The sequence below is a fragment of the Pleurodeles waltl genome, chromosome 4_2 (genome assembly GCF_031143425.1).
Source record: "Pleurodeles waltl isolate 20211129_DDA chromosome 4_2, aPleWal1.hap1.20221129, whole genome shotgun sequence".
Taxonomy (NCBI): domain Eukaryota; kingdom Metazoa; phylum Chordata; class Amphibia; order Caudata; family Salamandridae; genus Pleurodeles; species Pleurodeles waltl.
The window spans coordinates 926,857,045-926,873,103 of NC_090443.1; the positions used below are offsets into that span (position 1 = coordinate 926,857,045).

Sequence of the window (16,059 nt, forward strand, 5' to 3'; positions counted from 1 at the left end):
ATTTGAACCAAAGCTGTTGATATGATGTGCAACCCACCACATACCAGAAGCTGCTTACAGCATGCAAACCTCACCTTACCATAAATTATATTCAGAAATGCACCCCTACAAATCTTATGTCCTGCATCTAGTCAAATCATAGCTGGGCCGCATCACATGCTTGCATAAACATCTAAGCCTAAGAAGTTGTTTAAGACTGCTGATTGTATCTCTCTCCTTAACATCTAAACTGCATTATTTACCCAGTATGTCAAAAGCATTAATTGGCCACTTGACTATTTGACTGTTATGACCATTTGATGTAGTGCACATAATATCTTTTGAACGCAAAGTGAAACTACTTTGTGTGCCAACTTAGAAGGAACAGATCTCCAATAGGGTATCTTCTCTGAATGACAGCGTTCAAAATAATACCTTTGTGATCAAAGACCACTTCTTACATATATTCTAAATACTTTAAGAAACTGATCCACCAGTTAGAAATGTCAACAGTACTATTTAGGGAAAAAAATAACCCTTTTCTTCCCCCACTAACGGAGCACTGAATGTACACAGGTGCTGTTTCCTTTGGGGCCACTGGCACTGCTGCACACACAATACCACAGCCCAAACAGCACCCTCTATTCTGTTATGAAACGCATCACAAATTCTCCCTGTAGGAAGCTGGCTCTTTGTATAGTATACTAAAAAGAGGTATGCTGTGTTGAAGAGTCCAGGTAGCCCATAAGAAGTGGACAGGGCTTTCTTTAAAAAAAAAAAAAAAAAAAAAAAAAAATTGTTCGGTTTGCGAATGGGTATTTAAAAAAAAAAAAAAATTTTAACATCAAGAACTTAATTATTGGGTAAGTACTTTTTAAATTTGCATTTTTGAAGTATACACCATATACACTTGCATTGACTTTAATGCGATAATGTTATGGGAAAAGAAGCATCTACTGCCTAGGAGTACTTGGAAACGACTTACTGGACTGTTCTTCTGTAGTTCAGGTTAGTATGGGGCAAGGTGCAAGGCAGCACCAACAGGTCACTTATTGGGGTACTGAAGCGTCTTGGTGCAGAGGTGCTTTACAGCATCAGGTGTCCTATTCACTTTAATGGGAAACTGTACTTGGGGAAAAGAGGCTGCAAGTGGGGACTGGATGACCAGTCTGCTTGAACCTAAAGGTGGGGGCTCGGGTCTCAAGGGTCTTGGGCACGCAGGGCCACTGTTGGTCCACAGCAAATCAGGCTGGGATGCGCATGTGTAGTGGTGTGTAGTCCGGAGGGGTTACGCTGTGAAGATTCAAACGAAAAAACTGCAAGCACCTGCCGGGGGACGAATCTGGCCAAACCCAAGGTGGGGTTCAGATCTGGAGGATCTCAGGACCTCATTCGCACCGTTGACCCACTTAGACTTTGGCTGGAGGGGCTCCTGGTGCAGTGGTACGTTTTGGTGTCTGGATTTCCACGGTGCGGGATTCTCACTGTTCTTCTTGGGTTCCTGCTGGGTGCAAAGGAGTAACTCTGCTACTCCACTGGAGATTCTGATGGTTCCTTGAAGTGCTGGCTGTCCTCCCAGGCTTTAGGAGGCAGAGCAGCTACAGGGCGAGTCGACTTTGGCACACTTGTTGAGGACAGCAGACAGGCAGGTTTGGCACCAAGTCAGATGCTGGTCCTCATTTCTTGCTTTTCAAGGCTCTTCAGTGTCCTTCTTACGTCAGTAGAATGGGAGTTCTTTGCATCGGGGTGGGGTGGGGGGCACCTAAATGCTGACTTTAGGAACGTTAAGGGGAGTGAAGGGTAGTAGCCATTGGGTCACTACACCTTCCTATATGACCACTTCCTGTGGAAAGTGAGCATAACCTGGTCCCAGAGTGCCTAATTCGATCACACACAAAATGGTGGAATTCCTATTTCTGTTTACTTCAGGTAGCCCAATCAAGGGGTGTGACTAGCCTAGGAGTGTAACAGCTCCTGACTATCTAATTTCCCACCTGTCTTGGTGCCAAATTGGGCCTCAGAGGCAGGGGGGGGCATCTTCCAGAACTAGGGGAAGCCCGGGTCGCATGTCAAAGGTGGCAGGGACCTTGAAGTCCCTGGCCTAGGTATGCTAAATCACTAGTCATCCTGCCGAAGTAGGTGTGAACACCTTCCTTCAGAGCAGGCATTGTTTCTGGCCTCACAGCATGGACTGTCACCTGCAGGGAATCCGAAACCTCTCTGTGGTGGCTGGCTGGACTGTACGAGTCAACCAACACAGTAGAGGACAAGTAGGTTTCAGGGGTACCTCTAAGGTACCTTCTGGGTGCATTTATTATTAAATCCATTACTAGAATCTGTGTAGGTTTATTAATACGAGGTTTTTGATTCCAAACGCCATAGGTTTCAATGAAGCCATTATGTAGCTTGGGAAACTCGTTTTGGCCAGTGCCCAGTACATACCTTAAAATGGCTTCCCTGTTTACGTGTAATGTCTAAGAATTGACTTAGACATCATAGGGGCATATCTGCTCATGCAGATATGTCCACACACCTAGCCTTGAGCTGTAAGGCCTCCTGTGGTGGTGACTTGCATATATTGCATGAAGTGTCTGCAGGCATGTGTAGGAAGCTGGCTCCATATATAGTGCACTAAAATGAAGTTTACTGTGCAGAGAATCCAGTGGATTCCCAATTGGTATTGCAGTGGCAAAAGTAGATTGGACGAATGCTCTATTTGTGGTAGTGTGGTTGAGCAGTTAGGCTTATTAATAAATAGTGCTAAGCATTTGTTGTACTCACAGAGCCAATAAATGAGACACTCAAACAATAAATCCAAGATCAATTTAGAAAAATAACAATTATTTTTATATATGTTTCAAACCCAAGAACTAAGTAATCCGGTAAGTAGACTTTTAAGCATAAATACTTTGCACTTTCAGAAATACAGTGCAGTGCAATTTTCAAAGTTCTTTCAGTGTTATCCTATTGAGGAAAACCATGTTCAGCAAACACAGGGTTAACAACGGCTTAAGAAGCCAATCTCAGGGAGTTAAGGTAAGTACTGGTCACTGACCAGAACCACACCAACAGGTCACACTGGTCGGCACTGGGGCGGCCGGGTGCAGAGGTGCAGCAAGACGACTAGTGCCCAGTGGTTTCCTATGGGAGTTTGGTCCGTGTGAAGACAAGACTATAGGCTCTAGCTATGAAGCCAATTGGGGACAACAAGCAGGTAGGTGGTAGACTCTGGTTCAGCTGGGGTCAGAAGTCACAGGTGCAATGTTGATGTAGATGCTGGATTTTCTCTCTCCAAAAGCCTGTGGGAGAGGGAGCTTGTGTGCAGAGGCTGCAGGTGTCACAGGAGAGTCCAAGATGGGTAAGACAACACTGGACGCGGTCTCTGGGCAGTTGGGGACCCGTGTTGGCACTGTTGGTTGGCTTCACCTCAGGTCATGGACGTCGGGTGGAGTGGTCACTTCAGGTGTCTTTTTTTCTGTGGTTCCAACAGCTGCAGAGTTTTTTTCCCTGGAGTTTCTTCTTGCAGAGCTGGTCCGCTGCCCACAGGAGACTTAGGTTTTTATTAAAGGCTGGATGAGTTTGCTTCTTGTGCAGGATCCTTCGACGTCTGCAGGCAGGCTGGAGGGGTTGGTTCCAGGTCAACTGCTTTTTTTTTTCTTTCTTTTTTCCTCTTCTGCGGGTGCAATTCTTCTTTGTCTGGGTCGTGTTAGGTTGTCAAAATCTGTGTTCTACGGTTCAGGGTTGCCACCTAAATTCTCAATTTAGGGATGTTACAGGGAGTGCCAGGCTGTAGCCATCGGGCTGACAACCTTGAGGGTGACTACACCCTTCTTATGACCACTTCTGCTGGGAAGTGGGCATAACCCTAACCCTAGTGGCCTAATTCCTTCCAAGCAAGATGGAGGAATTTGAAAAGTAGTGTCCACATCAGCTAGTCTACATTTGGGGTGGGACTGGCATGAAGTTGGCACGCCTCCTAATTTAACTAATTCCTCCCCCCTTTCCCCCCCCCCCCCCCCCCCTCCCTCCCTTTTACAAAAATGGTCAGGACAAGGGAGAGTTGATCATCACCACCATCTGGAGAGACCTGGGTCGTATTACAAGGGCGACAAGGCCTTTGAAGCTCTCCGCCATAGAATGTCTATCCTGCTTGGGAGAGGGTTGCAGAAACGCATCTGTGGTGGCTGAGCTGGTTAGGACCAGTCAGTCACCACACTAGTAGCTGGTAGGTTTTCAAGGGGCACCTCCTAAGGTGTGCATTTTTTTTTCTTTCAATTAATCCATCACTATGGTCCAGTGAGGGTTTCTTATTCTGACATGTTTGAGACCAAACATCCCAGGATTCAGAGAAGCCATCATGTAGCTGGGGAACCCGTAATGACTAGTGACCAGCACATGCATTTAAAATGGCTTCACTATGCACGTACTATGTCTCAGAATCGACAGCCATAGCGGGCCATATCTGCTCATGCCTAAATGCCCTCATGTGCCTGGATGCACCCTGCCTTAGGGGTGTTTTACGCCTGGCACACGCAGTGATAGGGGACCTGGCACACAGGGATGTGTTACAGGTTGTGTTTTCAATTTAGCCTGCACCAACACACACAGTCTGCAATAGCTGCAGTATGTGGGTTAAGTAAGGGGCCCCTGAGGGTGGCACAATTGGTGCTGCAGCCCTCAGAGATCTTCCTTAGTGCCCTAGGTACCAGGAGTACTGTTAGAAATGGGGTCTTTGGTTGACAGTCAGGTTACCCCCTGTTCAAGCAAGGACCCTCACTCTAGTCAGGGTAAAAGAGAATCACCCTCAGCTAACCCCTGCTTACCCCCTTGGTAGCTTGGCAGAGCAGTAGGCTTAACTTCAGAGTGCTAGGTGTAAAGTATTTGTACCAACACACACAGTAACTTAATGAAAACACTACAAAATGACACAACACCAGTTTAGAAAAATAGGAAATATTTATCTAAACAAAACAAGACCAAAACGACAAAAATCCAACATACACAAGTCAAGTTATGAATTTTTAAAGATTAAACTAAAAAATAGCGCTTAGAAACAAAAATGCTTCGATGAGGTGTTAACACGGTGTCGTGACGGAGTCGTTCCCAACAAGCCGACACCAGAGGCGCCGGACACAGTCTCGTTGACCCCCAAGTACAGTACCTTTGGTGAAGAGTGAAAACAAGCCGATGCGGTCACGACGTGGTGCGGCGACTTCCACGGAGTCGCGGACTATAGCGAGGCCAACGGCGTCGGGCCTGCGAAGAGCGTCGCGTTTCAGCGAAGGTCACGGCGTCTGGTGCAGGCGGTGTCACCGGATTCAGCAGCGGCGTCGGTCCGAAGTCGATTTTCCTTGGATTTCCACCAGCTTTCCTTTCAAGGGCCCAGGGACTGGATAGGGCACCACTTGTCAGAGCAGGAGTCTCTCCAGAGATTCCAGGTGCTGGCAGAGAGAAGTCTTTGCTGTCCCTGAGACTTCAAACAACAGGCAGCAAGCTCTAAATCAAGCCCTTAGAGATTTCTTCACATGATGGAAGGCACACAAAGTCCAGTCTTTGCCCTCTTACTCTGGCAGAAGCAGCACTGCAGGAAAGCTCCACAAAACAGTTACAGGCAGGGCAGCACTTCTTCCTCAGCTATTCAGCTCTTCTCCAGGCAAAGGTTCCTCTTGGTTCCAGAAGTGTTTCTAAAGTCTGTGGTTTTGGGTGCCCTTCTTATACCCATTTTCTCCTTTGAAGTAGGCCTACTTCAAAGTAAAGTGTCTTTTGAATGTGAAGTCCTGCCTTGGCCAGGCCCCAGACACTCACCAGGGGGTCGGAGACGGCATTGTGTGAGGCAGGCACAGCCCTTTCAGGTGCGAGTGACCACTCCTCCCCGCCCTCCTAGCACAGATGGCTCATCAGGATATGCGAGCTACACCCCAGCTCCCTTTGTGTCACTGTCTAGTGTGAGGTGCAACCAGCCCAACTGTCAAACTGACTCAGACAGGGAATCCACAAACAGGCAGAATCACAGAAATGGTATAAGCAAGAAAATGCTCACTTTCTAAAAGTGGCATTTTCAAACGCACAATCTCAAAATCAACTTTACTAAAATATGTTTTTTTAAATTGTGAGCTCAGAGACCCCAAACTCCACATGTCCATCCGCTCCCAAAGGGAATCTACACTTTAATCAGATTTAAAGGTAGCCCCCATGTTAACCTATGAGAGGGACAGGCTTTGCAACAGTGAAAAAACGAATTTAGCAATATTTCACTGTCAGGACATATAGTAATGTTTTATATGTCCTACCTTAACCATACACTGCACCCTGCCCTTGGGGCTACCTAGGGCCTACCTTAGGGGTGCCTTACATGTAAGAAAAGGGAAGGTTTAGGCCTGGCAAGTGGGCACACTTGCCAAGTCGAATTTACAGTGCACATTTACACACACAGACACTGCAGTGGCAGGTCTGAGACATGATTACAGGGTTACTTGTGTGGGTGGCACAACCAGTGCTGCAGGCCCACTAGTAACATTTGATTTACAGGCCCTGGGCACCTCTAGTGCACTTTACTAGGGACTTAACAGTAAAACAAATATGCCAATCATGGAGAACCAATTACATACAGATTTTAAACAGGAGCACTTGCACTTTAGCACTAGTTAGCAGTGGTAAAGTGCCCAGAGTAATAAAAACAGCAAAATCAGAGCCCAGCACACATCAATAACCTGGGGAACAGAGGCAAAAAATTAAGGGAGACCACACCAAGGATGAAAAGTCTAACAAGTACCATTTACTAAGGGCTTGCAGTGGTAGCTAAAGAGTTTGGCAATTGTGCAAAACAACTGTGCAGTTGTTGGGAAAGTGATCTGGCACTGGGGACCTGGTTTGCAGGGACCCAGTGCACTAACAGTCAAAGCTACATCAGAAAATAGGCAAAATGTGGGGGCTAGCCATGTCAAAAAGGGTGCTTTCCTACAGCATGACACACAGTATGTAAGTCATGTTTTCACTTTTGTCTGCAATGGCAATCTGCATGAGTGTTGTGAGGGGTCCTTTGGTTGGCACAATACATGTTGTAGCCCCTAGCGGCCTTCTTAAGTACCCATTCTATAGGGACCAGGGGTACCATTCACTGGGGACTTACAGTGGTGCTAAATGTATTGCCAATTGGGGAATTATTGCACAGTTTTAGGGAAAGCGATCTGGCTGTGGGGACCAGACTAACAGGAACCCACTGCACATCTGTCATAATTGCAACAAATACCAGGAAAAAAAAGTGGATGTGACCATGTTAAAAGGGGGCACTTTCCTCCACTCCTTTAAAAGGGAAGGCTGTTGGGTAGGTTTTCAATTATGTGATTTGCTGTAACTGAGTATAATCCTAACTAAAAGTTTTACTTCTCAAGTATAATCTCTCCATGCAAACCAGGTTCATTGCACACATACTTTGAATATTCCGGAGCTTTTTAAGGAAACATGTTCACAGAAGAACAGTGCTTTTGAAAAAATTGCTTCACTGGGTCTCCAAGGAGGCCATTCATCTTATGTCTCGTTTGGAGGATTGGTGTATGTTTTTTTTTTTTATAAAGGTGGGGGGTGGCGAGGACCCTCGTATGGGCTTATTTTATGGTTACTACTGATTTTAATTTCAGTGTGCATTTAAAAACCTGCTCCTCGATCCTGTACATGCAAATATGATTCATCTTTTGAAAATCTAATTTTACTCCACCCATGGATGTTCCAGAGTGTTATTTAGGAGTGGACACATCTTTACTCAGTTGTTGGACGGTAAGTTGGTGGTAGAAAAGGATCATGATGTAGAACAGTAGGTTCTTCAGAACTTTAGCATACAGCCTTAAGATCTTAAAGTGACATCTCATGGAAAAGGCACAGGAGAATAGGGCATAAGACATTGGATGGTAAAAATGGTGATGGGGTCCGGATCCTTTTCCAGGACTTGGAGGGGAGACATTAATGGTAAGAACCTCAATGTTTTTAAGTTCTTTAAGTTAACTTAGAGTGCCCTCTGTCAAGATAAAAGAACAGTTCGATGTGTGCTCGACTGTGAGTGAAACCCTCTATGACGAAGATTTTGAGGTCAGCCATCTTGTGTGGAATCGAACTTGGTCCCTTATAGAGTGGAAGAGTATGCATCTGCTGGCCATCCCCTGTTTTAGTTGGGTTGGATTTAAGTAGAGTAGGAGGATCAGGAAGGTGACCAGGTACATGTTCTTGTTGTCCTTTGCCAACAAGGGATCTACAAATGTTTTTTTAAAAACTGGTATAGTGAAAGAGGCTGACGGAAGAAACGCCTTGACTCAAAATAAATAACTTAGGCATGCCTTTTTAGATGTTACTTGAGGAAAAACTAATGGAAATTGTATTTTCCATCAAGTATCGGGCCGCTAGTTTTTTTAGAGGAAAACTAATTTACTGACTTCCTGCTGTACATAACGAGCCACAGATTATTCCAGAATTCGAATGGCACTCAGTTTTCTACAGTTGTATAGTCTAATACAGTGGTTCCCAACCTTTTGATTTCTGTGGACCCCCACTTTACGATTAATGGAACCCAGGGACCCCCACTGAATCATCATGGGAATCCGGGGACCCCCGCCTGAGTCATTACTGGAAGCTGGGGACCCAATTTGTCAATATTTTTTAATACTTTTTAATTTTCTAGGCTCTCGCGGACCCCCTGAGATGTCTTCATGTACCCCCAGGGGTCCCCGGACCACAGGTTGGGAACCACTGGTCTAATAGGAAGACGTTGCTGCTTTCTTATGTAAACACATGGCTAGTGGTTCCAGACACATGCACCATCGTATGTTTCGTTTGGAGGATTGGTGCATGTTAAAAAAAAAAAAAAAAAAAAAAAAGGGGGGGGTGGGTGGGGGGGGGGGGGGTTTGCCTCGTATGGACTTATTTTCTGGTTACTACTGATTTGAATTTGTGTGCATTTAAAAACCTGCTCCTAGATCCTGTACATGCAGAGATACAGTTCCCCTTTTGAAAACCTAATTTTAATAAACCAGTGACTGTACAGAGCTAGAACGCTTAAAATTAATTAAAGCTTTCTTAAATATTTTTTTCCCCTCAGGTTTCAAGAATTCACCCTTCAGTTCCAGAACTTTCTATTGTTTTTGATGGTAGTTTTGTGGAGTCCAAAGCCAGGTCAAAGCATGCAGCAAGTGTAAGCAGTGGACATCCACTTTCACTCCCTTCTGTGCCTGTTAGAAACTCATATCCACCTGGAAACGTGCATAATCAAAATCAATGCTTCACTATCGATCAGCAAAACTTTGGCCCACCTATGAAAGAGCCTTCAGCAAGAAGACTATCCAATAAACTGAGTCTGGAAACGCCATCTCAACATTCTGCCATGAGGAAAAGTGTCCCAGCAACCAGGAAAAGCTGCAGATCCTCCTCTTCGTCTTCCTCTTCCTCACCTTCCACTTCTCAGAGTGGAGTTTCACCAGACACCTCAATACTTCAATATAGAATGCAATCTCAGCAGCATGGTCCTGCCATAGATAGTGCCACTCCTAGGCGAGGGCCACCGCCAATAACAAGATCATCCTCACATTCCAGACAGGCAGTTTTTGCACCTCCCCCTCATGTAACACTCCACAATGGACAAAGGGCAGCAGATAGACCATGTACTTCTCCTATCAGTGCCTGTGGATGTGGATGTTATCTAAATGGACATATTCAGTATTGCCCATCAAATATGTGGCATGGTGTGGATAATATGACCTCCAGCAGTACACCTGAAATCCATTCTGACACCCCTGCTGAAACCTCATATTCCGTGCACCCTCAGAATTTAGCATATCCTAATAATGTTTGCTGCAGCCATGTGTGTGTTACAAGTAGCCCAACTAATCCAGGCCATCAAAGTAAAAGGGAAAACTGTTTTGCTACCAGTAATTTAATTTCACCTAGTAGGATGCATTCTTCACAGGCAGGCCCTTGTAGTCCATCTTGTGCGACTCATTCAGCTTTCATGCAGTCTCCCTTACCTGCAGTATTGGGCAATAGAATGATGGGATTACCTACGGATGCGTACAGACTCCTTGCAGAACAAGACCGACAACTGAAATTGCTTCAAGCTCAGGTTTGTGAACTGTTTGGCCTTTCAATAGCCAATAGAGGTTTGACCAAAACAACTAAATGAAGGCTAATTAACTTTCTTTAATGGGTACTGTTTTAGTGGTCATTGCTTACATATTTACCAGTGCCTTGCATGCTTTCAAAAATGATCACTGCTTGTGTGTTCAAGTCCTTCTTTCTTATGATTCATTGCATGGTGATAGAGAATATGACACGTTTGTATACAGATTTAGAGTGTCCAGTAAATTGTTATTTTCACTTTGTGGCCTGCACTTCTCTTTCCCTCACAGATCTTGCCTTGATTATTTTTCATTTGCATCCATTCACTAGTTAAGACATTACCTGTTTTGCTTTAGATTTCTTCCCGAAGATCGATCAGTGGGGTAGTTTGGTGTTTGTCTCCATAATCTTGGAAGTGTGCTTTTTGGGTGACTACTCCTGGTTTTTGATCATCTCAAAGGCTTACTCTATTGCTTAAATTTCTGGACATCCTTTTCTAGCTATAAGCATTAGAAAATATTCAGTGTTAGCCTATGATTCCTCGGGCCAGCACACTTCCAGATTTCCACCCTTTGGCAGTATGGACTCCATTGTATAAACAGAGTTTGAGTGGCAAACAAAGGGTGGGAAAATGGGTAGGTTGCAGCCAGAAGAAAAAAACTGGAATGAGACATTTGAGTATTATGGATTATCAGAACACCAAGAAGCGACACAGTTGTAATGCCACGTATGTTACTTTACTATAATTATCTTAGGTCACAGGATTGACACAGAAAGAGGAAGGATGTAAGGCTATGAAGTTAGGCCAACTATTAATTTACTATTTTGCTTTACTCTTCATTAAGATCCAATTTCACTAATCGGTGGACTCACTTCAAGTCTTGAACATGATCCTGACAGTCCTACATCCTCTAGATATCTGTGCACTTAAAGAAGTTTTATGTTTTACTGAAGAAGTATCAACCACTACCTTGTCCACTCCTTACACTCCCAGAATCAGAAGTGCACACATCCTTCACATGCTCAAGTGCAATGTCTCAGAAGTGTTTTCTCATCAAATGCTGCAAGAGTTCAATCTGATGGAGATATCAAGTTGTAGATTCCTTACCATAGAATTTTCCCAAGCATCAGTCTGGTCTGGAAAAGTTTCTCAAAGTACCCCTGCATGCCCTTAGTTGGCGTCAGTCGGCCACCTGTCATCCCCACCAGATATGATGTTGAGGGTCCTATATGGATGCCACCCCCGACATGCTAATGTCAGTTTTCTTTCCACACCAGCCAGCACTGATCTGAAGAAAGAGCTTTCCCTCGGTCACTTTTTGACTAGTCTTTTTTTATACTTTTGTTGAAGCTTTTTTGAGTATATCTACTCCTGTGTGTTGAGGATTTCTTTGCATAAGACAGGATTCAAGCCCTTGTGGATCCTACTATTGGGGGATGTCCGTGATGGTTCTGCACCTCGTGTGCCTTTGGCATTGGGAGCGCAACCACGACCCAAAGTCGTGCTCAGAGTGGCAGGCCATGAATCCAAAGGCTTGGAGGGAGTCGTCGCTAAAGCTGATGTCGGTCCGACCCTTGACTTTGCGTAAATCCCGATCTTGGTCAGAGGAAGGTCCCTGGTTCAGTTGTGGAGTACTGCCTCTTTAGCGTTCCATTTCAAGTCCTCTGATCAGGTAAGTCAAGGCACAAGAAGAAGTCGAAGAAAACAAAGAGGTCTATGATTTCACTTCCGGCGGCCAGTGGGGGAGCGTCATTGATCTAGGCCTCCCTCTGTGGAGCCTGTGTCTGGGCCAACTCTGTGCATCCCTGAGTTTCTGGGAGTCTGAGTGACCCATGCCCAGCTTAAGGAGTTTCATGAGGGCATGAGCCTCTTTTTTTGGGTTTTCCGGCTCTAATGGTGTGCTTTTAGGCCCCTTGGGTTTCTTGCGGTGGCTTCAGCTTTGGCTTTGAAGGACACCCATTGATCCAGGCAGACGGTTGTACCCATTCAGACTTCCCTGGTGCCGATCCCAATGTCCATGCTCCCAGCACCCCCATGCCACCATCCTACGATCGGATGGCAGGAGAGCACTGGGTCCTTCTCCGAGAGGAAGTTACTGCTCTCTTGTCCAAGGGAGCCATAGAGAGGGTCCCTATGCCGTACGTAGGTTGTGGTTTTTGTTCCTGCTACTTTCTGGTGCCCAGAAAGGACAAGGGCCTCCACTCTATCCTAGACCTTTGGTCCCTTAGTCCTTTTCTCCAGAGGGATAAGTAAAAAATGTTTACCCTGTCTCAGGTTCCATCTGCCCTGGACCCTGGAGACTGCATTGGTAGCATTGGACATGCAGGACACTTACTTTCATATTCGTCTCCTGCCTGTCTACAAACACTGCTTGAGGCTCATGGTAGGCCAAGAGCACTTTCAGTTCACTGTGCTTCTCTTTGGCTTTTCCAGCATCTCACGGGATTCCCCAAGATGGTAGCGGTGGTTGCAGCTCACCTGCGCAGATAAGGTTTCAGTCTTCACCTATGTTGACGACTGACTTTTGAAGGTAAGTTCGCAGCAGGCTGTCGTCTCCCACTTCCAGACTAAGGCAGACCTCCTGCATTCTCTGTGGTTCCCTATAAACGTGCTGAAGTCACACCTAACTCACTCCCAGATGCTCCCCTTCATCTGAGCTGTTCTGGACACATTGCAGTTTCAGGCTTATCCTCCTGAGTGGTGAATCTAAGAAATTCAGGCTGTAATACCAAGGCTGTTTCAACCTCTATCCTGGATTTTGGTCAGAATGACTCCGAGGCTGTTGGGCGTCACTGCCTTCTGTATTCTGCTGGTGGGTGACACATGCCAAGTGACACATGCAGGCTCTGCAGTGGGACCTGAAGTTCCAGTGGGTGCAGCATCAGGGGGAATCTCTCCAACATGGTCCAGATCTCAGGTGGAACTGCACAAGATCCGCAGTGGTGGCTAATGACCTGCGATTGGGCCAGAGGCAGATCACTCTCCCTTCCCTAACCAGATTTGACAGTAGTGACAGATGTGACACTCCTGGGATGGGGTGGCCACCTGGGAGAGGCGGAGATCAGAGCCATCTGGTCTCTGGTGGAGTCCGGACTCCATATTAACCGTTTGGAGCTCCGGGCGATCAGACTAGCATTTAAAGTATTTCTTTCCTCTCTCAAAGGGAAGGTAGTGCAGATGTTCAGACAACACCACCTCCATGTGGTACTGCAACAATTATGGTGGGGTGGGTTCATGGACCCTTTGTCAAGAAGCTCTGCGCTCCTGGACATGGCTGGAATGAAAGGGCATTTCCCTGGGGGTTCAGCATCTGGAGGGCACTGTGAGCACCAGAGTGGACAAACTAAGCCAACAGTGCTTAGTTGATCACCAATGACATCTGCATCTGGAGGTAATAAAAGGTCTCTTTCTGCAGTGGGGAAGATCTGTCCGCCTCCACAGGGAATGCACAGTGATAGCAGTTTTGCACATTGGAGTTTCCATGGTGGCAATTGCTTGGCAATGCTTTTTGTCTCAAATGGAACTCAGGCCTCCTGTACACCTTTCTGTCCATACCTCCCAAGAAGCTCCAGAACGACCCGGCCCAAGCAATCCTTATGGCTCTGGAAGACACTGGTAATCTGAGCTACTTAGCATGGCCTTCGATCCTTAGACCAGACTGCCCCTTTGGAAGATTCTTCTATTGCAGAAGCAGGAGTAGGGTTCTCTACCTGAACCTGTCCTGTTTCCACCTTCTTGCGTGGAGATTGAGGGGCAGCAGTTGACAGCTTTTGATCCTCTGCCCTCTGTCTGTAATATAATCTTGGCGTGAGACATCCCTCCACCAAAACAATATTCACCTGTTGTTGGCAGAAATTTGTAGCATGGTGTGCAGGCAAGTCTGTTTACCCTCTTTCTGCCCCTCTCTCTGAGGTCCTGTTTATCCTTTCTTTGACCCAGCAGGGCTCTGCTATGGGAACACTTAAGGTTTGTCTGTCTGCCCTTTTTCCTTTTTTGCAGGTTGCCTGATCAACCTTCATTGTTTAAGTCTCCAATTTTAACTAAGGGCCAGATGTAGCAAAGGATTTTACCCATTCTGTCTCTATGGGAAAATGTGTTCGTACATATGGCCCTAGGTTCCTTAAAGTTGGATCGGTTTGACCCCTTACAGAGTATTTTTTTTCTTGATGATTGCAATGTCTATATCTTCTGTCTCTCCTATAGACCCGTTGCCTCATGGGGACTGGAAAGAATTAGCGGGCAAAGCTTTTTTGACATTAATGTAACTCTCTAACCAGTCTCTCCAGTCTGGCATTGTCCTGCCAGCGTGGAAGAAAGTGTTGGTGACTCCTATATTTAAAAAAGAAAAAGAAAGCCATCCTTGGAGCCAGGGGTCCTAAGCAACTATAGGCCTATTTTTCTTCTGCCGTTTCAGTCGAAATCCTGGAACCTTTTGTCAGCCGGAAACTGTCTGTTTTTGGAGGACAATTCTCTCCTTCAAGGAGACCATTTAAGCTTTAGAACGAAACATGGCACAGACTCCTCCTTGATCTTGACATTGGGTGAACTTACAATGCGGGCAGATAGAGGTCAATCAGTGTCCTGGTTCTGTTAGGTCGATCAGCCGTATTTGATGTGATGAACCACAGTACACTCTTGGGTTGGCTTGCGCCAATGGGTTTGTGGATGTGCTCCTGTCTGAAGGCTTTCAGGCTGTTGCTCTTTCCCCCTCATGTTCTGACTTCATGAACTTGGATCACAAGGTTCAGCTCTGGGTCCGGTCCTATTCAACATTTATCTCAGACCCCTGATCACTCTTATTAAATCTCATATTTTCAGCATGGTGAATTATGCTGACGACACACAGCTAATCTTACCTCTTGGCAATGGTCAACCAGCATCTATCACCACTTCTCATAATTGTATGAATAATGTCAACAACTGGCCCAATCTTAACTCCCATAAATTTACTGGAAAAAAACCTGAGATCCTGTGTTTTTCAAATAAAGTCCTGACTGTGATGCCGGTGAATTTCTTTTGGCTTTCTGATGCAGAGCTAACCTCCTTCTAGTGTGTGGTGGACACCTACGGTGTTTGCACCTTTTATACTAAGTCCATGCAACCCCTATTAGTGAATAAAGACTGTGTCTAGGAAGCCAGGGCTCTCTAGTGGTGGTAAGCAGCCAAGACGTATCTAGGAGGAGGGTAAAGCACTTCCAATACCACAGCAGTCACACAGCAACTTTTCACACCGAAAAGGAACCAAGCAGAGTTACAGAAATAAAGGTACTTCATTACAGTAGCACTGAACTAGATTACTTATCGGCGTTTCCCCCCCCCCCCCCCCCCCCCCCCCCCAAAAAAAAACCTGGAGGTAAGTACACCCTAATGCCAATTGTGGGGTGAAAAGAGTACCAAGGCAACCAAATTTAGGGGAGAGAGCACAGTCATTGGGGTCCTGGTTAGCAGGATCCCTGTGAAAACAGTGTAAACACACTGATAAACAGGCAAAAAGTTGGAGTAACCATGCCAAAAACAGTGACTTTCCTATTGGGGTCGCGGTTGATAATAAGCTGTCCATGAAAACGCATGTGAATAAAGTAGCAGGCGTGTGCTTCTCATTACTCTGAAGTCTTCGGAAGATTCCTCCACTGATACTTCCCACTGTCAAAACACTCATTGTTTGCAGTGTTATTCTGAGTAGAATGGACTACTGTATTGCCATATTGCTAGGTGCTCCAGAATACTTTTTAAATCGATTGTACAGAGTCCAGGCTGCTGCTGCTAAGTTGACGTTTATCAGACCTAGGAAATCTACCTCTGCAGTGTTGAAAGAATTGCACTAGCTCCCGCTGTGTTAGCACATAGGCATAAAATCTCTTGTATTGTATTCAAAGCTCTTCAGGGCAGGCGACTAGTACCGTTACAAAACAAACTAAAAATATACTATCTGGAGAGATGTATTCACTCTGCCAACCTCGTGTGCATTCCTAAAGTCAGGA

General features: G+C 45.7%; 1 protein-coding gene across 2 annotated transcripts in view; it reads left to right on the forward strand.

The window, feature by feature from the left end:
- Positions 1-16,059, forward strand: part of STIL (STIL centriolar assembly protein) — a 159,869-nt gene that overhangs the window by 97,896 nt on the left and 45,914 nt on the right. For both annotated transcript variants that reach the window (XM_069232712.1, XM_069232713.1), the window contains exon 12: positions 9,065-10,081. In XM_069232712.1, the coding sequence (XP_069088813.1) occupies positions 9,065-10,081 (1,017 nt within the window). The remainder of the gene's footprint in view (positions 1-9,064; positions 10,082-16,059) is intronic.